General features: G+C 44.9%; 2 protein-coding genes and 1 long non-coding RNA gene across 6 annotated transcripts in view; 2 read left to right on the forward strand and 1 right to left on the reverse strand.

The window, feature by feature from the left end:
- Window positions 1-26895, reverse strand: part of LOC144889486 (uncharacterized) — a 497490-nt gene that overhangs the window by 103764 nt on the left and 366831 nt on the right. The window lies entirely within an intron of this gene.
- LOC144889485 (uncharacterized) lies at window positions 5288-9482 on the forward strand. Its single transcript, XM_078769831.1, has 2 exons — window positions 5288-9115; window positions 9455-9482. The coding sequence occupies exon 1, from the start codon at window positions 7752-7754 to the stop codon at window positions 8970-8972; it is 1221 nt and encodes a 406-aa protein (XP_078625957.1). The 5' UTR covers window positions 5288-7751; the 3' UTR covers window positions 8973-9115; window positions 9455-9482.
- LOC137412771 (neutral amino acid transporter 9) overlaps window positions 20430-26895 on the forward strand; it is a 195871-nt gene continuing 189405 nt past the window's right edge. Inside the window, exon 1 of one of the 4 annotated variants that reach the window (XM_068098106.2) lies at window positions 20430-20799. The gene's annotated coding sequence lies outside the window, so the exon portion shown is untranslated. The remainder of the gene's footprint in view (window positions 20800-26895) is intronic. The other 3 variants (XM_068098093.2, XM_068098114.2, XM_068098122.2) reach the window with 3 other exon arrangements.

Genomic DNA, 26895 nt, shown 5'->3' on the forward strand with positions numbered 1-26895 from the left:
TCCACCCCTGTCCTTACCCCAAGGACCAGGTTGGTATTACATTTCAGCCCGATCCGTTGAAAAATGGCGGACTTAGGCGACCATTTTGTTTTTGGTCATGAAAACGACGTTAACACTCTAGCGTCCACAAATATTAAATTTTTTTATCAAACCTAGAATGTTTAACCCTTACCACACAAGGTAGGTGGCTATTGCATTCCAACCCGATCCATCACAAAATGGCCACCATAGGCCACCATATTGTTTTCAGCTCCGAAACGACGTTAAGACTTTAAGGTCCACAAATATTTATGGATTAGGATTATGGAATATTTCATTTATCTAACAACTGACAACATTTATCTAACAGTAGCCTTTTTAAAGTTGTTTAGTCAGTTCAGTTGAGTTCTGCTTCCCTGGAAGCTCTAGTTTTTAAATTGTTTTACCCATTTAGGCTAAGGGATATTGTGGATGTTCCTGAAGTCTGTCCATACGTTAGGTTTTTCGTTACTGCCTCATATCTCGGTAATTAATTGAGGCACGTTGATGAAACTTGCATGGTGTACACTGCCAACAATAATTTTATTAGTGAGAGAATATTTTCTTAAAAGAAGAAAATTTCTTGAAAGACGAAAACCATGAGGATTTTTCTTGTGGCTAGAACATTTTTCTCAAGGTTTTCTTAATTCAAGATAACCTTTCGTGTGTGCGTGCATAAAACAATACCTGTAGTCTTCTTTTTTTATGGATGTCTTTTACCGGTTTTATATGTTCCAGACTTCTATCTGTGCCTGCATATCTGTCCGTGAAGCTTTTTGTGTCCGGGCTATATTCTGGAAAGTAATTGAGGCTGGTTGATTAAACGCATGTGGTCTATCTTATTTCAGATGTCTTTTGAGGTATTGAGTGGATGTATCTTTAACAGCCATTACTTGTCAGACTTCGAGGTATCATGCCTTTCACAACAACACGTCCAATGCCTCATTTTTGCCCTTTACATGAAATTGGTTCCTGTTTTTGCTTCAGCCTGATCAACAGCTGGTTGCGCTATTTGTGCCTTTTTGACACATTTGCATGTGCGAGCGTAGAGCATGATGCTTTTCGCCTGAGTGTGTCACACTGTCACAGTCACCCACGATTGCTATTCTGAACCAATATTTAATTTGCTAATCAACATACCAGTAGCCTTTTTATTATTAACTCAACTGAACTACCGTCCAGTTGAGTTCATCACATACTGAACCCTCCGGCGTCCGTTGTCTGTCGTCGTCGTCGTCGTCTGTCGTCCGTTAACTTCTTTTTTTTCTTTCTTTTTTTTGTATACTGAATCGAGGGTCATGAAAGAGCTAACATTTATTTCACAAACAAATCAACCAGACAAACAAAATATACAAAAAGAGGGAGTGGAAGACAAGATGGGGAGAGAAGAGGAAGCACACAACCACAATATTTGAGAGCAGGGAGAAGTGTGGGAGGGAGAGTGCTTGGGGGCAGGAGGCGTGGGAAGGGGAGGGGGGGGGGGGGGGGGGAGAGGTATAAAACACAATGGGACCGAAATTAGCGGGGGTAGAAAATATCAAGGTTTTGGATGGGGGAGGATAAGAGATGGTGGTGAACAGCTGTTTTAAAGACCTGGAGGGTGGAGTGGGATTGAAGAGAGTGAGGGAGTTTGTTCCAGAGGTGGGAGAAAAGAGGAATGAAGGAGTGAAGGTGAGCAGAAAGTCTTGATTTTGGCAGTTTAACCATAAGAGGGTTGCAGGCAGATCTTGTGCGACCTGTAGGAATATTTGGGGGACAGAGCCGAGAGAGCTGGGGGGGGCAAGGCCAGAGAGGAGTCGGTAGAAGACGGGAATATTTATGGATTAGGATTATGGAATATTTCATTTATCTAACAACTGACAACATTTATCTAACAGTAGCCTTTTAAAAGTTGTTTAGTCAGTTCAGTTGAGGTCTGCTTCCCTGGAAGCTCTAGTTTTTTAATTGTTTTACCCATTTAAGCTAAGGGATATTGTGGATGTTCCTGAAGTCTGTCCATACGTTAGGTTTTTCGTTACTGCCTCATATCTCGGTAATTAATTGAGGCGCGTTGATGAAACTTGCATGGTGTACACTGCCAACAATAATTTTATTAGTGAGAGAATATTTTCTTAAAAGAAGAAAATTTCTTGAAAGACGAAAACCATGAGGATTTTTCTTGTGGCTAGAACATTTTTCTCAAGGTTTTCTTGATTCAAGATAACCTTTCGTGTGTGCGTGCATGCACGCGTGTGTGTAAAACACACGTGTGTGTAACCTAGAATGGTTACACACACGTAACCCACGTTAAGACAACATGATTTGTGCATCATGCACAAAGACCAGGAATGCACTATCAATGAAAAATTGGCCAAGTACGAGCACTTTGCAAAGGAAATAGATGAGGCATTGCAGCTTGCAGAAGAAGAAATTGAGCATGATGAAGTTGCTCCGCAAGTTGAGCAGGTTGAAAGAGAAGGTGAAGGAAGTAAAGAAGCTGAGAAATTTATATACTTTGATCCTGACAGGCCAGAACATCACAGAAATTATGACTTGGGGAGTAGATTTGGGTGTTGGTGCACAAAGACCGGATGTGAAACAGAAACAAATACCACAGCACACACCAAAGTGTGTAACTTTTTGACGTTAACACTCCAGCATCCACAAATATCAACCGATTCTGATCAAACTTGACATGCATCATCCTTACCCCAAGGACCAGGTTGGTATTACATTTCAGCCCGATCAGTTGAAAAATGGCGGACTTAGGCGACCATTTTGTTTTTGGTCATGAAAACGACGTTAAAACTCTAGCGTCCACAAATATTAACAGGGTTTGATCAAACTTAGAATGGTTAACCCTTACCACACAAGGTAGGTTGCTGTTGCATTCCAACCCGATCCGTCACAAAATGGCCGCCATATTGTTTTCAGCTCCGAAACGACGTTAAGACTTTAACGTCCACAAATACTTATGGATTTTGATCAAACTTGGTGTGTGAGACTCTTACCACACAAGGTAGGTTGCTATCGCATGTCAACCCGATCTATCACAAAATGACCGCCATAGGCCGGAATATATTTTTTCAGCTCTTAAGAAAAGCACAAGAATTTAGGATGCTGAAACTGAGAAAGAAGTGAACACAACATTTACGGAAGTGAAATGTATAAATAGAAATTGACAAAAATATTTTTTATTTCAGGATGCCGAAGCTGAAGAAGAAGAGTTCTAGTCAGACGTGCTGCTGCTGCGCACGGAACGAGTGGGTTGAGAGTGCATGATATTGGCTCTGGATTGACAAATCAGCAAGAGCACAGTGAAAGCGCTGGCTCTCGTGCTGCACCATTTGGAGATCAGAGCAATATTGTGGGATCTTGTGGTATCGCTACTGCATCATGGAATCAGCTGAACAGTGGGATCACTGCTTCAACTGCATTCGTAGATCAGAGGGATATCAATGTCACCGAAATGGTGGCAAACGATTCAAATGTCACCAGAATTGTGAAGCACGATTCAAATTTCGCCGGAATGGTGATGAGGTTTCAAAATGAAACTTATACGAATACAAACGTCACCGTAATGGTGACAAGGTCTGGCAATGAAACATGCAAGTAAAGTCAAAACAATGAAATGCACTATCAATGAAAAATTGGCCAAGTACGAGCACTTTGCAAAGGAAATAGATGAGGCATTGCAGCTTGCAGAAGAAGAAATTGAGCATGATGAAGTTGCTCCGCAAGTTGAGCAGGTTGAAAGAGAAGGTGAAGGAAGTAAAGAAGCTGAGAAATTTATATACTTTGATCCTGACAGGCCCGAACATCACAGAAATTATGACTTGGGAGTAGATTTGGGTGTTGGTGCACAAAGACCGGATGCCACAATAACATCACATGGCATGCAAGATGTGGAATTTTACAAAATGATCAGAACACTGAATGTGAAACAGAGAGATTTTTTTCTTCATGTCTTGGACTGGGTGAAAAACAAGCCTGCAGAGGAACCATTGCATGTTTTTCTCACAGGAGGAGCAGGTGTGGGGAAATCGGTTGTTATTAAGGCTTTGCTTGAGGGCCTTTCAAGGATATTGTGTAGAGAAGCTGGTGAAGATCCAGAGTCTTACAGAGTTCTATTAATGTGCACAAACTGGAAAGGCTGCATATCTCATCAATGGATCAACACTGCATTCTGCATTCTGTTTCCCTGCAAGTCGAGGATATGATGCAAATGCTAATCTGAGCACAGAGAAGAGGTCAATGCTTCAGGCAAGATACAGAGATCTGAGGGTTGTTATAATTGATGAGTTATCCATGGTTGGTACAAATGAATTCATTACGTTGGACAAAAGACTCAAAGCAATAAAACAAAATGTTCTTCCATTTGGTGGTGTCCATTTGATACTTGTTGCAGATCTGTATCAGCTTCAGCCACTAATGGATGGATGGAGCTTTGAATCTTCAAAGGAAGGTGCGAAAGTTCTCGCAACAAACTTGTGGAGGGAATACTTTACTATGCATGAGCTTACCCAGATCATGAGACAGAGAGATGACACAATGTTTTCAGACCTACTAAATAGACTCCGTGAAGGACAACAAACAGCAGATGACATTCATGCCCTCCAACCATAGACTCCTTTAGAGAAGGACTGGAACGTCATGACCTCGGGGTTTGTAACTTGAGTCTGAGTTCCCATTTTCTATCTCGTTTTCTACGAATGCCTCGTTTTCTATGCAAATACCACAGCACTTTACTATTGGATGGATTGGAATGAAATTGACATATGACATGTAATTTATGTAATAAAATAATAAATAAATAAATAAAATATAATAGTCTGCATTATAACAGACTTCTAGCAGAAGTACCCGGCATTGCCGGGCGGGGGAGGGGGGAGGGGAGGGGAACGGGGGGGAGGGGAGAAGAGGGGGAGTGGGAGAGGGGAAAAGGGGATGGGGAGGGGGAGAGGGGAGAAGAGGGGGGGATGGGGAAGGGGGTGGGAGGAGGGAACGGGGGGGAGGGGAGGAGAGGGGGGAGGGGAGAAGGGGGGGAGGGGTGAAGGAGTGGGGGGAGGGGTGGGGAAGGGGTAGGGCGGAAAGGAAGGGGTAGGGGGGAAGGGAGGGGCATGGGGGAAAGGGAGGGGGTGGGAAGGGGTAGGGCAGAAAGGAAGGGGTAGGGGGGAAAGGGAGGAGCATGGGGGATGGGGAAGGGGTAGGGGGGAAAGGAAGGGGTAGGGGGGAAAGGGGAGGGGGGAAAGGGAGGGAGGGGGAGGAGGGGAGGGATATAGATGGTTACTGGCAATTGATCACATCCACAAATGATGTAATCCACACAATTTATGTAATTTACATAACGTTAATAGGAATACATCGCCGTGTAGATGGGAAATACAGTTTGTTTGAAATAAATCACAAATATCAGATGAAAGTGAAAAAAAACCTATGTGGTGTGAATGGCAATGTTCCTCGCTGAAATGTGAAAAAACTGAATTACGTGCGAACGCATAACTGTGAGATTATGGCGGCAAAGTTGGAACATCACGTGATCGCTCTGAGCGAATCAGCGCGCTGCTCTGCGACTAGCTGAGATTCCGTGTATAATTTTCCTCGCTGAAATGCGCTGAGGTAAATATGAATAAAAAATTCGATATATTTTCACTTTTACGTTTTGGCTAACTCGCTCGCGAACCTGACGAAGATCCTGAGCAAGGATCACTACGTTATGCTAACGCTACGTTAGCTACGCTACGTTACGCTACGTTCGCTACATTATGGCTAAAAATATGAATCTAAAAATGAAAGAAAAAAAAACCTATGTGGTGTGAATGGCAATGTTCCTTGCTGAAATGTGAAAAAACTGAATTACGTGCGAACGCATAACTAAGATTATGGCGGCAAAGTTGGAACATCACGTGATCGCTCTGAGCGAATCAGCGCGCTGCTCTGCCATTCCGGTCATAATATTCCTCGCTGAAATGCGCTGAGGTAAAAATATGGTTTAAAAATATTATGAAATACATTTTTAGGTCGACCATGTTCGTACCAGGCTCAATGGCCATGTTTGTGCCAAATATCAAGTTCGTGAGCCTCTCCGTTTAGGAGTCTATCGGTAACATTACACACACACACACAAACTGTTTTATATATATCGATTAGTTTCCCTCGAAAAAATGATTTGAATATACATTATTTTTTTCCATTTGGCAACTTTATTTTTAAACAATTTTGTTTTTAATTTTTTGGATTTGTGTATTAATTATTATTTATTTTAAAATTAATTGTGATATTTCACATTTAATATCGGAAATCAGCAAAATAATATGTTTCTCTTCTCTTTCAGAAACTGTCCAGCTGGTGATCTCACAGGATCTTTGTTTTGTTTCCTGCTTTCATGACAAGATGCCACGTCGTTGCAGCTGCTTTGGCTGTAAAGGAAACTATGATGGGACGCCTTATGTAAAGGTCCTATCCTTCCCAAAAGATCCTGAGGAGAGATGGATATTGGCAATGCCGAATGAGAAAGAAAGCTTGATGCGCTTGAAGGAGATATATATTTGTGAGACACATTTCAATTGTAAATGGGTGTCAGTTAAGGGTGGCAAGTGACCCAAAGAACCCCCATCAATATTTCCTGGATTACCAAAATCAGTTTTGAAGCAGGTTACTTCAGCCCCACGCCCAACATCATCTTCTTACATCAGAATCAAGAACTAAGAAGGTGCATGCAGCTGCTGAGGCTGCAGACAAGATCCAAGATTTCGACCACTTCTGCGCCAAAATCAGCTCCTATTTTCCTGGCTTTAACGTCATAAAAGACCAGAAAAACCTGTACCTATCAATAACTGATGCTACTGGACAAACTGTCAGGCAGTTCTTTCATTTCCAACAAGTCAGCTCACCTTTTGGATTCCTATTCTTGAATAGAGTTGAGAAAGATGGCATTGAGGTGCCCAAACGACTTTTTCCTTTGCAAAAGAACAGCTTGCTCTCAAAACGGTCCCAGATTAGATCCATAACTGACCAGGTAAACACCTATGAGTACACAAGCCAGGAAATTCTTCAGCACGTAATAAGCCAGCTCTGCAAGATGACTGAGGCACACGAGCTTCCTCATTTAACCTTCCTTCTGTCGCAGCTGCGGCATGTGTTCATACCTCCTGATGGTCGCCGATTTGATACCGATACTATGATTTTCGCAATGCAGCTTCACAACATATCACCCAGTGCATACAAAATGATTCGTCGATCCGGCTTAATCATTCTACCATCAACAAAAAAGGTAAAACAGGTGCTTTCTAGTAGTCTGCAGGACTCCAACCTCAAAACGTTGTTTGACCAGCTTAAGCCGCAGCAGCGTTTGGTCAATTTCATGTTTGACGAGGTAAAGCTGGTCGAGACATTGCGATTTTCTGGAGGGCATGTTCTAGGATACGCTCAAAATGCTGCAGCGGGGGGTGACCATGAAATTCTTGCTTCACATGCTATGGTTGTTGAAGTTGCCTGCCATGTTGGTGGTCCATGCTATATTCTACGCGTTTTGCCCTGCAAAAAACTAACTGCCGATCAGCTGAAGGAACTCCTCATCGAAGCTGCCTCAGCTGTAGTTGGTGCTGGCGGTACTGTGATTTCTTTGATATGTGACAATTGCAATACCAATCGCAGTGTTTATTCAAAACTTGGAGGACCGGGAAGTTGTCAAGTGCTATCGATTCAAGAGCAATCTATGTTCTTAGTGTACGACTCAGTGCACATCTTCAAAAATGTTCGCAACAACTGGATTACTGTTGATGGCCAGACACTCATTTGTCGTACATGGCAATGAGTACAAAGCTTACTGGAGTGATATTCGGAAGCTTTATGAGATCGACCGAGCTACTCCTATTCGCTTAACCAAGCTGACGCACACCGCTGTTTTCCCCAAGCACCTTCAACGCCAGAGCGTACCCTTGGTATGTCAGGTGTTCAATGACAAGACTGTCGCTGCCTTAAAGACCTTCAAGGATTCACTGGGCATCAGCGAAGGCACCATCATTCTCACCCAGACAATGAGTGAGTGGTTCAAGATGATGAATGTGAAAGACCGTTTCTCAGCTATCCATCTGCGCGACGAATCCAGACAGCCTTGGACAGCAGACTGTACAAGTTTCACTAGGCTGGAGGAGGCCTGCCAAATTATATCTACCTGCGCATGGCAAGGAGGTGGTGGTCGTAAGCTGAAGCTAACTCGGCAAACTGCTGAAGCCTTCACTGTGTCCACACGTAATAATGTGGATGCTGCCAAATTGCTTCTGGCAGAGAAAGACTTTGACTACGTTCTTCCTGCTATATTCGCGGATGAAGCCTTGGAAAAGTTTTTTGGCCAAGCCAGGCAAAGATGCAGTGGAAACTTCTACATTGACGTAGTTGACATTATGGCTGCAGCTAAAATTGCAAATTTGCAGACACTCGTTAAGCATGACATTATGCCAGAATCTAGTTCTCATGTGCTTGTTTGCGACAAGAATTGTGGTACTTCCATAAATCCAGATGAGCGAAGTGAACTCATTGACGAGATCACTCCTCATGACACTCAGGAACTCTTGAGGTCTGATGATGCCCTTAAGCATAAAATTGTTTATTTGGCCAGATACCTTGTTCATAAATATGGTGATAGCACCAGTATGGAGGAGATCATGAATGATGAAGATGGTAACGAGTTGTCATCTGAGTTCCTAGATAATTTGAATAGAGGTGGACTGAGTGTGCCGACTATGTCAACCGTCTTCTTTGTACATAATGCCTATAATTTGCATGGCATGACTAAAATGCGTTGCCGCTTTCATTTTGCTGAGCTGTTATCCTTTGTAGATGCACCTTTAGCTAGTAATAATGCAGCATGTACTACTTTAGCTAACATTCTATTGAAAGCTCATGTCCTCAATGTCAGTGACAAAGAAAAGGCTGTGGAATGCCTCAGGAGGCAGGAAAAGCTCTCCAACTAGCGATAGCTCTCCAACTAGTGATAGACATAGACATAGTTGTAATAGACATTTTTTACAAAATATTATTGAAAAACGGTGCATTGTTATTATTCGAATGTGTATTTGCTGTATGTTTGTATGTTTGTGTAATACGATATATGACAATATATATTAAAATTGGACAGCTCTACAAACTTGCCTCTTATTATAATCAGCCATCTCTAACCGTTTATGAGTTAGACACAAAAAACGGGCAAAAATTGCCAATATTCACTAATTTGACCTTGAAATATAACCTTTTGACCTTGAAGATGACCCCAGGTGGTGTTGAAAATGTCGCTATTGAACTCGCCGTCCTCAAAAACCCCTATTTTGACCCCGAGATCGTGTCTCTAGCCCTTCTAGAAGTCATTTTAGCCCAGGACTTAAGTTAATCCTTCAGACTCAAGTTACAAACCCCGAGCATGGGACGTTCCAGTCCTTCTCTAAAGGAGTCCATGGACAATATATATTAAATTTGGACAGCTCTACAAACTTGCCTCTTATTATAATCAGCCATCTCTAACCGTTTATGAGTTAGACACAAAAAACGGGCAAAAATTGCCAATATTCACTAATTTGACCTTGATATATAACCTTTTGACCTTGAAGATGACCCCAGGTGGTGTTGAAAATGTCGCTATTGAACTCGCCGTCCTCAAAAACCCCTATTTTGACCCCGAGATCGTGTCTCTAGCCCTTCTAGAAGTCATTTTAGCCCAGGACTTAAGTTAATCCTTCAGACTCAAGTTACAAACCCCAAGCATGGGACGTTCCAGTCCTTCTCTAAAGGAGTCTATGCCTCAAACAAAGAAAAACTGATGTTAAGCAGCCTGACTATCCACAGAGTGCCATTCATTTGTTTTACAAGAATGCTGATGTGAATACATTCAATTCAAAGATATTTGACCATTCAAACAGTCAACAAAAATGTACTGTTCTTTGCAATGATCAAGTAGCAGGTGATGGTTCAGCTGCAGTGAAAAGAAAATTCATTGAAGTCATGCATTCGTATGAAAGAGATGGAAAAGAAAGTCAGAAAAGAGGTGGTCTTGCAACAAAGATAGACTTTGCCATTGGACTGACATATGATTTTACTGTTAACATCTCAACGAAAGATGGTTTGAACAATGGCACTCCATGCATATTGAAACATGTTGACTACAGACAGGAAAGCACATCTCGACCAAGTATAATATGGGTAGAATTTGAAGACTCCAATATTGGCCAAGAACAAAGAACCAAATATCAGCATTTCTTCCAGAGAGATATCAGTAGGACATGGACACCCATATTTGATACAAGCAGACCATCCTTCTACAGGGGGGGAAACTGTGACCAGGATACAATTTCCATTAGCTCCCTCAGCAGCCAAAACTGTGCACAAATCACAAGGTTCCACACTTGACAAAGTTGTAGTTGATATGATCAGTGCTTCGAAAAGACAACCACATATGCATTATGTTGCCCTAAGCAGAGTGAGAAAATTGTCCGATCTCTTTGTGCTGAATTTGAACGAGAAAGCAATCTCAGTGTCTAAAAAAGTACAGGCAGAAATGGTGAGAATGCGGAATGCAGCACAGATGAAATTGTCATATGAACCAGTTTATAACGGTTTGAACTCATTCACAGTTGGCTTTTTGAATGTGCGATCTCCATGTAAGCATATTGAAGATGTGCAGTGTGATCCAAATTTGGCATCATTAGATATCTTATGCCTTGCTGAAACATGGTTGCTTGAAAGAGACAACATGGCAAGATTTCAAATTCCAGGATATGAAATGTACAGGAAAGATGGAACTGCTGTTGGTGATGCAAGACCCCATAGAGGATTAGTGATGTATGTCAAAACAGATATTGATGTATCAGATGTAGTGAGGTACACTGACAAAGACTTTGAATTCTTGAAGGTGTCTGTAAGAGGACAAGAATCACTGACTGATGTTGCAGTACTGTACAGCAGTCCAACTTGTAATTTCCAAAAACTGCGAAAGGACCTGACAGATAAGCTACTGCCAGTGTTTCAAGCCGATGGAGATTTGATCATTCTTGGAGACTTCAACATTCATTTATGGAAGGACAGTAGTGACGATTACACGACCAAACAAGTTGATTATCTGACTTTCACGAATGAAACATTCAGGACGAAACAGATCGTCACAAAGAGAACACATTCAAGTGGATCCATGATTGATCACATCTTCACAAATGTTAGACAGGCCAGAGGTGAAGTTATTCCTACTGTGTTTTCAGATCATGATTTTGTATATACTAGGGCATGCCCGTACTATATATATATCTAAAATTATATCCCCCCCCTCTATTTACATGAAATGGTTTGGTCCAAAGCGAACGGCTTGCGAGTACGGTGACAATCCCCCCCCTCTATTTACATGAAATGGTTTGGTCCAAAGCGAACGGCTTGCGAGTACGGTGACAATCCCCCCCCCCCCCTCTATTTACATGAAATGGTTTGGTCCAAAGCGAACGGCTTGCGGAGTTTGGTAAAGAAATCGCCATCGCGTGCACAAACGCGCAGGAAAGCGAATGAATCGCAAATTAGTTTTAATTAGTTTTAAAACATAGTTTAACGGCAACATAGTTTGCCAACGTGAAATAAATGAATACGCTCTCAAATGTGCCATCCGAGGCAGAGTGTGTCCTCCACGTTCGGCACACGTGATAGCTCGCTGCTCTCTGATTGGTTGAATCGTTTTTTGGACATAGCTCGGTAACTACTTCTCCGATTAATATGAAACCTTGAAAAGGCACATCCTCGGGTCCCCAGCAATATACCTGGCAAGTTTAAAGTATATCGGACCCGTGGTTGTCGAGAAACAGCGGTCACAGACATACAGACATACAGAGATTACTGGAATTATAGATAGATGAAGAGATGAATTGATTTCTGACTCGCTCAGATCATGATTATATGTATATGAAAATACATAGACACAGAAGGATACCTTGAAATTACATGTACGTGTATCATGATCCAGATATTTTCCTGACCATTACCCATTAAACCTTGTTTGACACTATGACATGACACTATGACTGACACTGACACTGACAGTGATGTGTGACACTGACACACTATTCTTAGGGTGAAGAATTGTAAAAAAAAAAAAAACAAGGCAACAGATCAGCTTGATGTATTCATCTAACAAAAAACACTTATTTCAGCTCTAAAGCATCTGTATATGTGTATGAAAGTACCCAGAATTAACATTGTGGGGGAGCCGAATGTCAAATTCTTACAATGCATGTATTATTGTCATGACATTTCAACACTTTTTCAATGTTTCTTGCACCCCTTCATTTTGAATATAAATTATAAATTGTTGTTATATATTTTGTATTCATTTGACATGTATAAATATCATGAAACATTTACTCCTACTCAATTCTATTTCTGCAATATTGTTGCAAAGCTTAAAGATGCATCATCACGTTTGCAGCCGTAGTTTCTGGCAGTCAGGTAACATTTTTCTCAATGATTAGCATGTATATGAAATGTCCATATACATTTTCCCTATAACTTTCATGACAAGGATTCCCCGCAATTTCTTCTGACGTCACTTAAATATGCACTTGCGACGTTTTGTGGGCATGTTCACTGGGACAAGATGTGGGGGTGGGTGACTTTGAAAGCGAATTACACCCGTTTCCTTTTATCTACACAACTATATTTCTGCAACATTGTTGCAAAGTGTAACATTGTATCAATTGTAAAACAAGGACAAGTATAAGGATACAAGGACCTTCAAATTATTACACAAGGTTGTTGGCTTTTCATTTAAGTCAAATCTAGTACAGACAACTGACCTACTTGAAAGTTGTGTAGTCAGTTCAGTTGAGTTCTGCTTCCCTGGAAGCTCTAGTTACAGTATAGACTAACAAATACCACCCGTCGCTTCACTGATGGGAATACTAAGAAAGGTGAAGAGAGAGTAGGGGTGGGGGAGCGAGAGGGGGAGAGCGACGCCTCACCACGTGTCGCCATGCACTCTGGGAGGGAGGGGTGTGAGGAAGGTGGTGTGAGAGAAAGAGAGAGAAGAGGGGATGAGGGAGGTGGTGTGGGGGAGGGGTAGAGCGGCCCCTCAAAAATTGAGGGGATATTTTTCAGAGTAAATTAATTAAAATATTATCGCAATATTTTCCAATTCTCTTTTGAACTCGTAATTAATTTGTACTGTTGCTTTTCTCATTGTAATTGTCCCGTTATGTTAATCGTTATTTTAATTCGATCTTTAATTTAATTGATTTTGCCTTCCCAACATTCAAGATTTCTTAACTTTCCTAACATTTTGAAAACCCAGCTGCAGGAGCTTTTGCAGAAATCCCTCTGGTTAATTCTTTTTGTTGCACTCAATGAAATTACACTTTCGGCACATTCCTTCATCTTTTGTCATCATATAATTGGCCGCCCGAACAATAGAAAACGTTTAAGTTTATTGCTTTGGAAATTTCACATTTTCTTGTGTAAATATGGAGAAGTGGGGGGGGGGAGCACAGCCTTTCTTAAATTAAATAGGCTGAGTTATAACAATCACTAATTTCTTAAAATTTCCAGGTTTCACTCCAGATTTTGCCACTTATTTAGTCCATGAGCTCCGATCCTCAAATCCGAAGAGAGATTTTGATTATATACTTTAATTAGTCCATGAGGATACAGTAGGGTGGTCCACAGATATATGTAATATTTAATACTATTAAACATCCATGCTCCACAAGGCTGCCCTTGTTCCTATGTTTATAAAGATCATATGAACCAAACATGAGGTCAATTCGAGCTTATTTAGAGGTTGCTCAAAAAATAACATTTTTAATTTATCCTGTTTTTTTCAGATGGCAGAAACTCGCAGCTCTTCCACAGTTTGGTTGCTGGGCAAGTCTGAAAAGGAAATCATATGTGGGGGACTACCAACCAAAGGACACACATTGCAGAAAATGGTGTACCATCACATACAAGAACACCATACAGTTTGTGAAAGTGCCAAACTTAGTGTACAAGCTGTGTGTGCATACTGGGAGAAAGCACGAATTCCAGTGCAGAGTAGATTCCTGTGAGCGCCAACATTTGAAGATGTATGATGCCTACAAATTGGTAAAGAAAAATAGAACCAAGACTTTCGAAAACTATAGAGTGAAGGGGCAGATGTTCAAAGATGATCTGCAATCCCTCTTCGATATCTCACCAAATGATGCGCTTGAGAAAATGACGAATGAAGAAGACAAAGCATTCCTTATCATGCAGCGTGAGGATCCCTCAAGTTCGCGTATGGGATCTGTGGACAACACTCTGGCAGTGAAGGAGAACAGAAAGCTTATCTGGCTTGAGAATGAAGATAAAAGAAAGAAGAAACATGCTGCTGAGACTCTAAGAGCAATGCAATCTGTTCCATCAACATCGGCTGTGGTTGATGATGAGTCTGAGATTGAAAGCTCCGATTCGGGGGACAATGAATTCAAACTCCAAAGTCCATCTTCTGCCAAACAGGTGAAAAAGGCTCCCATCAAGGTGTCACTCCAGCAATCGTGGCAACTCTGGACAGAGTAAATCTCTCAGATCGGCGTGCTCTGTTTGTGGCCAGTGCTTTTGCACAATCTCTTGGTCATACCATTGAAGACAAATGCAAGCCAACAATAATAAAGAATTTGAGTAATGGAAAATAGATAATTATCTATGAATTGATGTATGATGCTAAAAATTCTGTATCTTATTATTCATTAAAATTTGTCAACATTTTGAGCAACCTCTAAATATTGTCCAATCAAGCGCAAATTTTCACCACAAACTACTTTCTTCAACAGGAATAGGGGCAGGCTTGTGGAGAAATGAAAATCGAATCTTCAAATTTTTGGACCACCCTCGGGTACAGGTATCCTCTTAATGAAGGTTTGCTACAATGAAGGAGTCAGTCATGGTGATTGTGCAATGTCACTTCTGTGGTGATGATGAGTGCAATACGTTTTCCACCAACTAACTTTTCAATGGGGTGATGAACTTTTCAATGGGGGAGTAACTTTTCAGATGGCTTCCAAATAATTAACTTTTTTAAATGAAAGGGTTCAAAATAACCATCTCCTCCACCATCTCCACCGCCACCACCTCCACTGCCACCACCTTCCCGTATAGAAAATTGGACTCGAGATTGTTTTGGTAAGTGCTACATCTAAATTAACTTTACTAGTGGGGTCACCTGTGGGAATCCCACAGGCATGGGGGTGTATCGTTGCGATTGGTGCAGCCGTTTTTGCGGTACACAGGACAATAACGTTAGGCGGGAGTCCAAACCTGAAAATGCTGGAGACCAAAGCAGAAATTGGAAAAACAATATAGCCTATTTTACTCCAGGGGGTCCCAGGATTACCCACCCCAAATTTTGTTACGATCGGTTCAGCCGTTTTTGCGGTACCTGGGAACGGACAGACGGACATTTGGTGAATTATACGAAGATTATTGTGTTACTGTCTTTATTATGAGGTAAATTATAATATTATAATGTCACTTGCAACTAAAACTATCGTTATACCAAGAATTTGCCTTTGCTTTTAGATCGAAACATTACGGTTAGGAAAAAGAAGTGTAATTTTCTCATTAGGAATAATGGAAAATGAGCTCCCGCATGATGGTTTGCCTAACGAAAGGTTATAAAAGTACATAACCCCTTCGTTAAGTGGGGGATACCTATACATCATGGTTCCAAGGCAAGGCATTTTTGAGCAGGCTGAAACAAAATGGCGGCTGAAGACTCATGTGAGTTGAAAGTAGGCTGACCAAGGGTAAGCCTTTTTTAAAATGATAACCCTATTAATTATCTTCAAAAAGGGGTTTAAATTTACCCAAATACCCCGTTTTTATTCACGCACTTCCTTCGAGTTCCCCACGTATGCATGCAAAGTTTTGGACTGCAAGGTTTCATGGTTTTGGATTTATAGAGGAGACACACACACACACACACACACACACACACACACACACACACTGACATTTGTTATTAAAGATTGAGTACTGTATACATAACATGGGTATGCCTCTGAATATTTCATGGGTTGTAGACTGTCGTATGCTTTTGAAGCTAATTTTGGCTTCCATAACGAAGCACCTCAATAATCACTTGCTCCGTTTTCCGAGCGGCGAGGCGAGTGGCTCGCAAAGTGGTTGATGCAGCATGATTGGCTTGCTAACGGAACACACACAATTTACCCCCATCCATGATTTTGCAATACATGAATATCGATAGAGCTCAATAAATTTGATATTTCTGGGATTTTTGGTGGAAAGCCATCAGCATTATTATTTAAAAGTGTAGTGTAGTTCATAGCGAGACCTGGTGGCGAATGCGACTCGACCTGGTGCCAAATGGGAAGAGACCCGGTGCTGAACGCGACGAGACCCGGTGCTGAACGCGACGAGACCCATTGGCTAACGCGATGAGACCCGGTGCCAAACGTGACGGACCCAGTGCCGAATGCCACGAGACCCGTTGGCGAATGCGACAAGACCCGGTGCTGAATGCGACGAGACCCATTGGCGAACGCGACGAGACCCATTGGCGAACGCGACGAGACCCATTGGCTAACGCGATGAGACCCGGTGCCAAACGTGACGGACCCAGTGCCGAATGCCACGAGACCCGTTGGCGAATGCGACAAGACCCGGTGCTGAACGCGACGAGACCCATTGGCGAACGCGACGAGACCCAGTGCCGAACGCGACTCGAACCATTGGCGAATGCGACGAGACCGGGTGCCAAACGCGACGAGACCCAGTGCCGAATGTTACTCGACCCATTGGCGAATGCGATGAGACCCGGTGCCGAACGCGACGAGACCCGGTGCCGAACGCGACGAGACCCGGTGCCGAACGCGACGAGACCCGGTGCCAAACGCGACGAGACCCAGTGCTGAATGTGACGAGACCCGGTGCCGAACACGACGAGACCCGGTGCCGAACGCGACGAGAACCGGTGCCAAACGCGACGAGACCCAGTGCTGAATGCGACGAGACCCGGTGCCGAACGCGACGAGACCCGGTGCCGAACGCGACGAGAACCGGTGCCGAATGTGACGAGACCCGGTGCCGAACGCGACGAGAACCGGTGACGAGACCCAGCGCCGAATGCGACTCAACCCATTAGCGAATGCGATGAGACCCGGTGCCGAATGCGACGAGACCCATTGGCGAATTCGACGAGACCCGATGCCGAACGTGACAAGACCCGGTGCCGAATGCGACGAGACCCGGTGCCGAACGTGACAAGACCCAGTGCCGAACGTGACTCGACCCATTGCGGAATGCGACGAGACCCGGTGCTGAACGCGACTCGACCCATTGGCGAATGCGACGAGACCCAGTGCCGAACGCAATGAGACCCAGTGCCGAACGTGATGAGACCCGGTACGGAACGTGACGAGACCCAGTGCCGAGCGTGACAAGATCCGTTGGCGAATACGACAAGACCTGGTGCCGAACGTGACGAGACCCGGTACCTAACGTGACGAGAGCCGTTGGCGAATGCGACGAGACCTGGTGCCTAACATGACGAGACCCGGTACCGAACGTGACGAGACCCGGTACCAAACGTGACGAGACCCGGTACCGAACGTGACGAGACCCGATACTGAACGTGACGAGACCCAGTGCCGAACGTGACGAGACCCGTTGGCGTATGCGACAAGACCTGGTGCCAAACGCGACGAGATCCATTGGCGAACGCGACCCCACCCGTTGGCGAATGCGACGAGACCCAGTGCCGAACGCAACTCAAACCATTGGCGAATGTGACGAGACCCATTGGCGAATGCGACGAGACCCGGTGCCAAAGGTGATGAGACCCGGTGTCGAACGTGACTTGACCCATTGGTGAATGCGACGAGACCCGGTGCCAAACGCGACGAGACCTGGTACCGAACGTGACGAGATCCGTTGGCGAATGCGACGAGACCTCGTGCCGAACGTGACAAGACCCAGTACCGAACGTGACGAGACCCGGTATCGAACGTGACGAGACCCGGTATGGAACGTGACGAGACCTGGTACCGAACGTGACGAGATCCGTTGGCGAATGCGACGAGACCTGGTGCCGAACGTGACGTGACCCGGTACCGAACGTGACGAGAGCCGTTGGCGAATGCGACGAGACCTGGTGCCGAATGTGACGAGACCCGGTACCGAACGTGACGAGAGCCGGTGCCGAATGCAACTCGACTAGTTGGTGAATGCGACGAGAACCATTGGCGAATGCGATGAGACCTGTTGGCGAACGCGAAGAGACCCGTTGGCGAATGCGAGGAGACCCATTGGCGAACGCGACGAGACCCGTTGGCGAACGCGACGAGACCCAGTGCCGAACACGAGGAGACCCGTTGGCGAATGCGACGAGACCTGTTTGTGAACGCGACGACACCCAGTGCCGAATGCGAGGAGACCCGTTGGCAAATGCTATGAGACCCGGTGCTGAACGTGATTAGACCCGTTGGTGAACGCGACGAGACCCGTTGGCAACGCGACGAGACCCGGTGCCGAACGCAACTCGACTAGTTGGCGAATGCGACGAGAGCCGGTGCCGAACGCAACTCGATTAGTTGGCGAATGCAATGAGAGCCATTTGCAGATGAGACCTGGTACCGAACGCAACTCGATTAGTTGATGAATGCGACGAAACCCGTTGGCGAATGTGACGAGACCCGTTGGCGAATGTGACGAGACCCTGTGCCAAACGCAACTCGATTAGTTGGCGAATGCGATGAGACCCGTTGGCGAACGCAATTCGATTAGTTGGCGAATGCGATGAGACCCGACGCTGAACGCAACTCGATTAGTTGGCAAATGCGACGAGACCCGGTGGCGAAGACGATTAGACCCGGTGGCGAACACGATTAGACCCGGTGGCGAACACGATTAGACCCGGTGGCGAACACGATTAGACCCGGTGGCGGACACGATTAGACCCGGTGGCGAACACTATTAGACCCGGTGGCGAACACGATTAGACCCGGTGGCGAACACGATTAGACCCGGGGCGAACACGATTAGACCCGGTCGCGAACACGATTAGACCCGGTGGCGAACACGATTAGACCCGGTGGCGAACACGATTAGACCCGGTGGCGAACACGATTAGACCCGGTGGCGAACACGATTAGACCCGGTGGCGAACACGATTAGACCCGGTGGCGAACACGATTAGACCCGGTGGCGAACACGATTAGACCCGGTGGCGAACACGATTAGACCCGGTGGCGAACACGATTAGACCCGGTGGTGAACACGATTAGACCCGGTGGCGAACACGATTAGACCCGGTGGCAAACGTGCCGATTAGACCCGGTGATGAACCGATGAGACACGGTGGTGAAACGGTTCGAGCGTCTGCTTTGATTCTGCCAGCTCAGTGGTTCCAACCCCAGCCAAGTCATATCAAAGACATTTAAAAATGCTTGATGCTCAGCATTTAAAGGATAGAACACAGATAAACAATGCTGGGAAGGCAATGGCAAACCACCCACTATAACCCATGCAAAGAAACTAATTCGGTATGACCAACGCCCTGTACATAGAGTAGGTTACAGGTAGTTCTTAGGAGCCGATCATCAGATGGGTAGGTGGTCCATCTCTTGCATTTAATAAGGAATCTGTAACAAGTTCTACGGAATTTCCAGAGGCCATTAACCATGAACCACCCCCTGCTTTGTCTTTACCTGCATTCTCATCAGCATGCAACCATTCAAAATGATAATGGCAGCAAGGGCTAGATGGTCGACCTAGGAGTCTTGCACACTTTGCTCTGAGCTGTCCATCCTGGGATTGAATCCTGACCCAGCTACAAACTGCCATCTTGCTGTTAAGGTTTCACAGACAGGGTGATTCAGCAATGCGTGTGCCATCCTCCGGATGGGCGTTAAACGGGTATCCCTTCTGCCGGAGTTAGTTGGTGAGCGTTAAAGATCCCACGGTGTCCTTCGCGAAGAGTAGGCGAGCTATCGCCACCACCATGAACAACTTCCGAATTCCTGCCCCGACTGCCTGAGTCGGAATGGCGACCGGACCATGATTGTGGCCTCGTGACTGCTGAATTAGCAGCAAAAGTTCACTTCTCAAGATCATTATTTCGGACCGAAGAATTGCGATTGCATCCGACCCTCCCAGACCCAGGTCGCTCGAGATGCTCGAGGATCGTCCACGTGGCGCAAGAAGTCCGAATGAACCGTCAACATGGGGCTCCGATTCACTGCAGTATCGATCGGTGGACTTCATCGGGTTTCTCGCCTTAGAAAGTATAGTCTTTATTGGTGGTACTCCTCTTTTTGTGAGCGACCCATTCAAAATGTTAGGTTGTTTGTTTGTTAACCGAAGCAGAACTTGCCTAAACTTTGAGCAACGCATTAATAAATAATTGATGAACTGTCCTAATGATTGGCAGACACGCCTTCGGGTGGGCAGGTTCAAGTTCTTTCTGTCGTTATATTAAAGCTTATCTCCTTTCTCTTACCCAAATTCTTTGTTCGCACTTGCTGTGACACACGGTGAGCCCTCGAGTCAAAAATACCGACGTCGGCCACTGGAGAAAGTGTCCCCTGCAACTTTGAGACGAGAACAATTCGCGACTGTGCAATTGTCCTCCCTTCCCCCAGGTGTCCTTGACACAGGTATGACTGTTTTTGCTCGCTTCTTTGTGTCAACCGTCCTCGATTCTGTGTACTTTCGTGTAAAAAAAAGTATATATATTGTGCCGACGTGAGGAGCAAGTTAAAGCGCGACGTGGTGCACCGACTCGATCACGCGGTGAACCGACGCCAGGTAGGCTTCGACCATTCTTCCACGTGGCGAGATACAGTATCGCTTATGAAATGTTCTTCACCCATTGTGGTCATGTCATATGATATGTAACGAGTCGTTACAGGAATTGGAATCTCATTGAACAACTTTCGAGAAAATCTTTTGAATGAATCCGACTCGATTGCTAACTTTCTCTCCCACCGATTCTCTCTCCGCCCCCCTCCCCCCACCCTTTCCCATGGCCCTTCGCATGCCCCCCCCCCAATCTCTCTCCCTCCCACAGATCTCCCGATGTCCCTGTTCTCTACTGTTGTACTTGTGTGCTTCCCATCTCTCCCCCATCTTGTCTCCCGCTCCCTTTATCATATGTTATATGTGTCAGTTTGTTTTTATGTCATTTAATGTTAGCTCTTACACGAGCTTCGATCTTGTACACAAAAAAAAAACTTTCAGATTTCTTGCTTTTCTTTCTGGGCTCCATCATGCTTCCTGAAGGTCCACGACGTAAAATAGGCTTTCCAAGTTTGTTTGAAAGCGTCTTGTCTGGCATAGAGACGAAGAGTATGATTTTCAGCGAAACTTTTTTCCTTCGTGTCGTTGTGCGTGCGATCGCGACAAGGTTGTTTCTGGATTAGCGAAAGCAATTTCATTCGTGATAATCGCAAGTTATTTTGAAGATGTGCAGTGACCCATTGTACACGTGCGTTGACCCATTGTAGATGTGCGTTGACCCATTGTACATGTGCGGTGACCCATTGTACATGTGCGGTGGCCCATTGTGCATGTGCGTTGACCCATTGTACATGTGCGTTGACCCATTGTACATGTGCGGTGACCCATTGTACATGTGCGTTGACCCATTGTACATGTGCGTTGACCCATTGTAGATGTGCGGTGACCCATTGTAGATATGCGCTGACCCATTGTAGATGTGCGCTGACCCATTGTACATGTGCGGTGGCCCATTGTAGATGTGCGCTGACCCATTGTAGATGTGTGCTGACCCATTGTAGATGTGCGCTGACCCATTGTAGATGTGCGTTGACCCATTGTACATGTGTGTTGACCCATTGTAGATGTGCGTTGACCCATTGTAGATGTGCACTGACCCATTGTAGATGTGCGTTGACCCATTGTACATGTGCATTGACCCATTGTAGATGTGCATTGACCCATTGTAGATGTGCGTTGACCCATTGTTGATGTGCTCTGACCCATTGTGCATGTGCATTGACCCATTGTAGATGTGCGCTGACCCATTGTAGATGTGCGCTGAGCCATTGTAGATGTGCGCTGACCCATTGTAGATGTGCGATGACCCATTGCAGATGTCCACTGACTCGTTGTAGATGTGCGCTGACCCATTGTACATTTACGGTGGCCCATTGTAGATGTGCGGTGACCCATTTTAGATGTGCGGTGACCCATTGACTCGGTGACCCATTGACCACATCTACAATGTGCGCTGACACATTGTAGATGTGCGGTGACCTATTGTATATGTGCGTTGACCCATTGTAAATGTGCGGTGACCCATTGTAGATGTGCATTGACCCATTGTAGATGTGCGTTGTCCCATTGTAGATGTGCATTGACCCATTGTAGATGTGCGTTGACCCATTGTAGATGTGCGTTGACCCATTGTAGTTGTGCACTGGCCCATTGTAGATGTGCTTTGACCCCTTGTACATGTGCGTTGACCCATTGTAGATGTGCGGTGACCCATTGTAGATGTGCGCTGACACATTGTAGATGTGCGGTGACCCATTGTAAATGTGCGGTGACCCATTGTAGATGTGCGGTGACCCATTGTAGATGAGCGGTGACCCATTGTAGGTGTGCGGTGACCCATTGTAGATGTGTTCTGACCCATTGTAGATGTGCACTGACCCATTGTAGATGTACGCTGACCCATTGTAGATGTGCGCTGACCCATTTTAGATGTGCGCTGACCTTTTGTAGATGTGCGTTGACCTATTGTAGATGTTCGCTGACCCATTGTGCATGTGCGGTGGCCCATTGTAGATGTGCGGTGGCCCATTGTACATGTGCATTGACCCATTGTACATGTGCATTGACCCATTGTACATGTGTGTTGACCCATTGTACATGTGCGGTGAGCTATTGTACATGTGCGGTGACCCATTGTACATGTTCGGTGCCCCATTGTACATGTGCATTGACCCATTGTACATGTGCATTCACCCATTGTACATGTGCGTGACCCATTGTAGATGTGCGGTGGTCCGTTGTAGATGTGCGGTGGCCCATTGTAGATGTGCGGTGGCCCATTGTACCTGTGCGGTGACCCATTGTGGATGTGCGGTGACCCATTGTGGATGTGCGGTGACCCGTTTTAGATGTGCGGTGACCCATTGTCCATGTGCGATGACCCATTGTACATGTGCGGTGACCCATTGTACATGTGCGGTGACCCATTGTGGGTGTATGGTGACCCATTGTACATGTGCGGTGACCCATTGTACATGTGCGGTGACCCATTGTTGATGTGCGCTGACCCATTGTAGATGTGCTTTGACCCCTTGTACATGTGCGTTGACCCATTGTAGATGTGCGTTGACCCATTGTAGTTGTGCGCTGGCCCATTGTAGATGTGCTTTGACCCCTTGTACATGTGCGTTGACCCATTGTAGATGTGCGGTGACCCATTGTAGTTGTGCGCTGACACATTGTAGATGTGCGGTGACCCATTGTAGATGTGCAGTGACCCATTGTAGATGTGCGGTGACCCATTGTATAGGTGCATTGACCCATTGTAGATGCATTTGTTTCCGAGATACGGCGGAGCTCAGTGGGTTGCACAATGTGATTTACACTTGCTAAAGTAAATGTTCAAGCAGGTGTCTCATTCCCATTGTATTTTTTCAGCACAGGGTTGGCTGGGTGGCCTTGAGGGGTGTATACGTGTGTTTCACAGTTCAGTGTGATGCATCAATGTGTGTGTCGTTCCTCGGATGGACGGTGTCCCGTCTGCTGGCATTAGTTGGTGGACGTTTGTGGACGTTGGTGAGCGTCTTCTGACAATTACACAGTGGGACGGAGATCCCACTGTGTAATTACCTCCGCCACCAAAGGTGGATGGAGGTTATGTTTTCACCCCTGTCTGTCCATTTTTCTGTCCGTGTGTGAACAAACTATCTCAAAAAGGTGTGGATGGATTTGGACGAAACTTGTTGGACAGGTTGTGTGTGTGTGACAAGGAAGAATCAATTCAATTTTGGTGAAGATCTGGATCCGGATCCAGCTAGTATAATTTTAAAAGTAATTATTCACCATTGAGTTTACGAGCTATCGCTGGCACCCTGACCAAATTCCTGCCCTGACCTCCAGCGGACATTGCATCAGCGACGTAGCCGTGCCCCCACCTGATGATGCGACTGCGCTGCCTCATGCTGCACACGAAGAGGAAGAATATGAAGAATTTCATCATACTGCATTTAAGCCGCTATGTACAAATAAGCTAACAATATAACATGACATGAAAGTTTTAAGTACAAGGTTCATTAATTGGATGAGTTAATTTAAAGTTAAATAAATAGCATGGAGACTGTGAATGGTACTTTTATGCTTTCTGAAGACAGATATTGTCCTCAAGAATAATATGATAGTAGGGGAAGGTGGGGCAAAATGGCACACTTAAGCTTTCTTTGAAATTTTATCCAAAATGATGCAGTATATCTGAAATCAGACAGTGTCTTTACAATCATTATTCCATTATAAATACACAAATTACTTGGTATTAGAATCAAATCAACCATTCACTGGTGAGAACCAAAGACCAAAAATGTGCTAAGTGGGCCATTTTGTACACCACGTTGGGCAAAATGGCCCCCACATATGGGGCAATATGGTCCACCCGTGGGGCAATATGGTCACCCCGTGGGGTAATATGGTCACCCCATTGAAAAACATAATAATTACCCTCAGAGTCACCAATCAAAACACTTTGAACCTGAAATAATATTTATTGCGAAAAATTACAGACTACAAGGTGAGATTATGCACATAATTAGGCACAAAAGTCACAGATGAAATTCACATCTTCTTCATCCACACCTGCACAACCATCATGGGCCCAAAGACGACAGACTGTGCACTTTATCCATCCTTCTCCTATCACACTATAACTTTCCCGGCAGAATAAGCACATTGTTCCATCATCATCCTCAGACTCGCTAGATTCTTCTGGTGCCGTAAATATAGCCCGTTTACCCTTCACTATCTTCTTTTTTGGCTTTTCTGCAACTTTCTTTTGCTTCTGAGGTTTTTTTTCAGCTCTCTGCTTTGCCTTCTTTGCCTTCTGTGCTTCCTGTCTTTTCTTTTCTTCAGCTGCATCAGCAAGTCGTTTCTTGTATGGGCTTGATGTTAAATGCTCTGACATTGACCTTTTTGATTGACGTGTTGTAGGCCTACCCTTAGCAGGAGTAGCCTTAGGTGGGGGACTGATTTGAAAGGGTGAAATGAACTCCCTACTGGTGCTTGCAACAGCAGGTCTTGGAACAGCAGCATGTCTTTGAGTGTTACCAATGGGTCTCACAGCATTTTCGGGGCCTCTCACAGCATTAGCATCAGGTGCAGGAGCACCAACAGGTCTCACAGCATTTTCAGGGCCTCTCACAGCATTAACGTTAGGTGCAGGACCACCAACAGGTCTCACAGCATTTTCAGGGCCTCTTGCAGCAGATGTCGCTTCAGGCTGACGGATGGAAAGGTCTTGATGTCGTGAAAAAAAGCCTCGCAACCAATCTTTTCCAGCGATTGCATTCTTGAAAGGATGCTGGAGGTGATTCTGTTCTGCCATCTGGTACGCCAATCGACGGACCTCCACTGTGGTCATCCCAAACATCATCTGCTCCATACTCAATATATACTGCACTAGTGCTGTTTCCATTTCTGTGGAGAAGACCATCTTGTAACGACCAAGAGTTTTTGATGAGCCCTTAGCACTAGCAGTCTTGTTCCCACCCTTGTGGCGTCGTTTAAGTGTGGTTTTGGGGACTCCAAATTCTTTCGCAGCCTTTTTATACCCCATGTCACCATTCTCTATTGCTTGAAGGGCTGCCTCCATTGCCTCCACAGTCCAAGACTGCCTGGTTGATTTCCGTACATAATTGCGGGGCATCTTCACCTGCAAATACACAAATGTGTGTATAAATACTCATGCATTGTTCCAACTAGGCAATTGTACACGGGTGCCCTCTCAGATTTCTTATAATCACCCTGCCCCTTTGTGAGAGTAAGGTCCAATGTTTCTATCTTACTTCCACAGAAAATCAAAATTCAAACAGTGACCATTTTGATGACCCATAATCCCTTATTCCTAACCCTCATTACCCGACTTGGTGAGAACAGCACTAACTAAAGCAGACAACAATCATGAAGCACCCTGCCCAATAGATGAACTTATATTTCAGTGCATAAAATGACATGGTATAAGTAGATATGTATAAGTTACATGCATGCATGCAGCCAGCCAGCCAGCCAGCATGCAAGCATGCATACATACAGACATACATACATACATACATATAGGGTAGGCCTACATGTATACATAGGCCTACATATTTGTAACAAAAATAAGAAACATGTATGGGGTAAAATGGCCCACTAAAGGGTAAAATGGTACCCCACGGGCCATTTTACCCCAGGGAAATGGACCGTTTTGCCCCATGAACGACCTCCATGAAAACCTGACATCATTGGAAACCACATGTACTGGGCAGAATGTTTCAAAGGTCAATTTTAGTGACTGACTTATACTCTAAAAGCATGCAGTAACACTAGGAAATATGAGTCACTCTGTCACCACAAACACAATTTTCTCACATACCTACCGATAGATCCTAGTAGGTGTCAAAATGTTGGATGGTTCAGCTCGAGTTCAAGACTGGATAGGGATGGCCACCATGTTGTTACTTTCTGCTAATCCACAAAGGAATGTTTTAACATGAACAGCCACAAGATGGCAGCAGCTGCTGGTGGAATATACCAAGGGGTCCATATGACCCAAGGGGTCCATTTTGTACCACTTTCCCCTACCATTTCTACCTGATACTTTTGTCAACATCTCGATTGTTTTGCCAAGACGGTGTCCAT

This window comes from Myxine glutinosa, chromosome 1, assembly GCF_964187855.1.
Source record: "Myxine glutinosa chromosome 1, kmMyxGlut1.1, whole genome shotgun sequence".
NCBI classification, from domain to species: Eukaryota; Metazoa; Chordata; class Myxini; order Myxiniformes; family Myxinidae; genus Myxine; species Myxine glutinosa.

Coding starts and splice junctions, on each gene's coding strand:
- LOC144889485 (XM_078769831.1), top strand. CDS start 7,752: ATGTTCGCAACAACTGGATTACTGTTGATGGCCAGACACTCATTTGTC.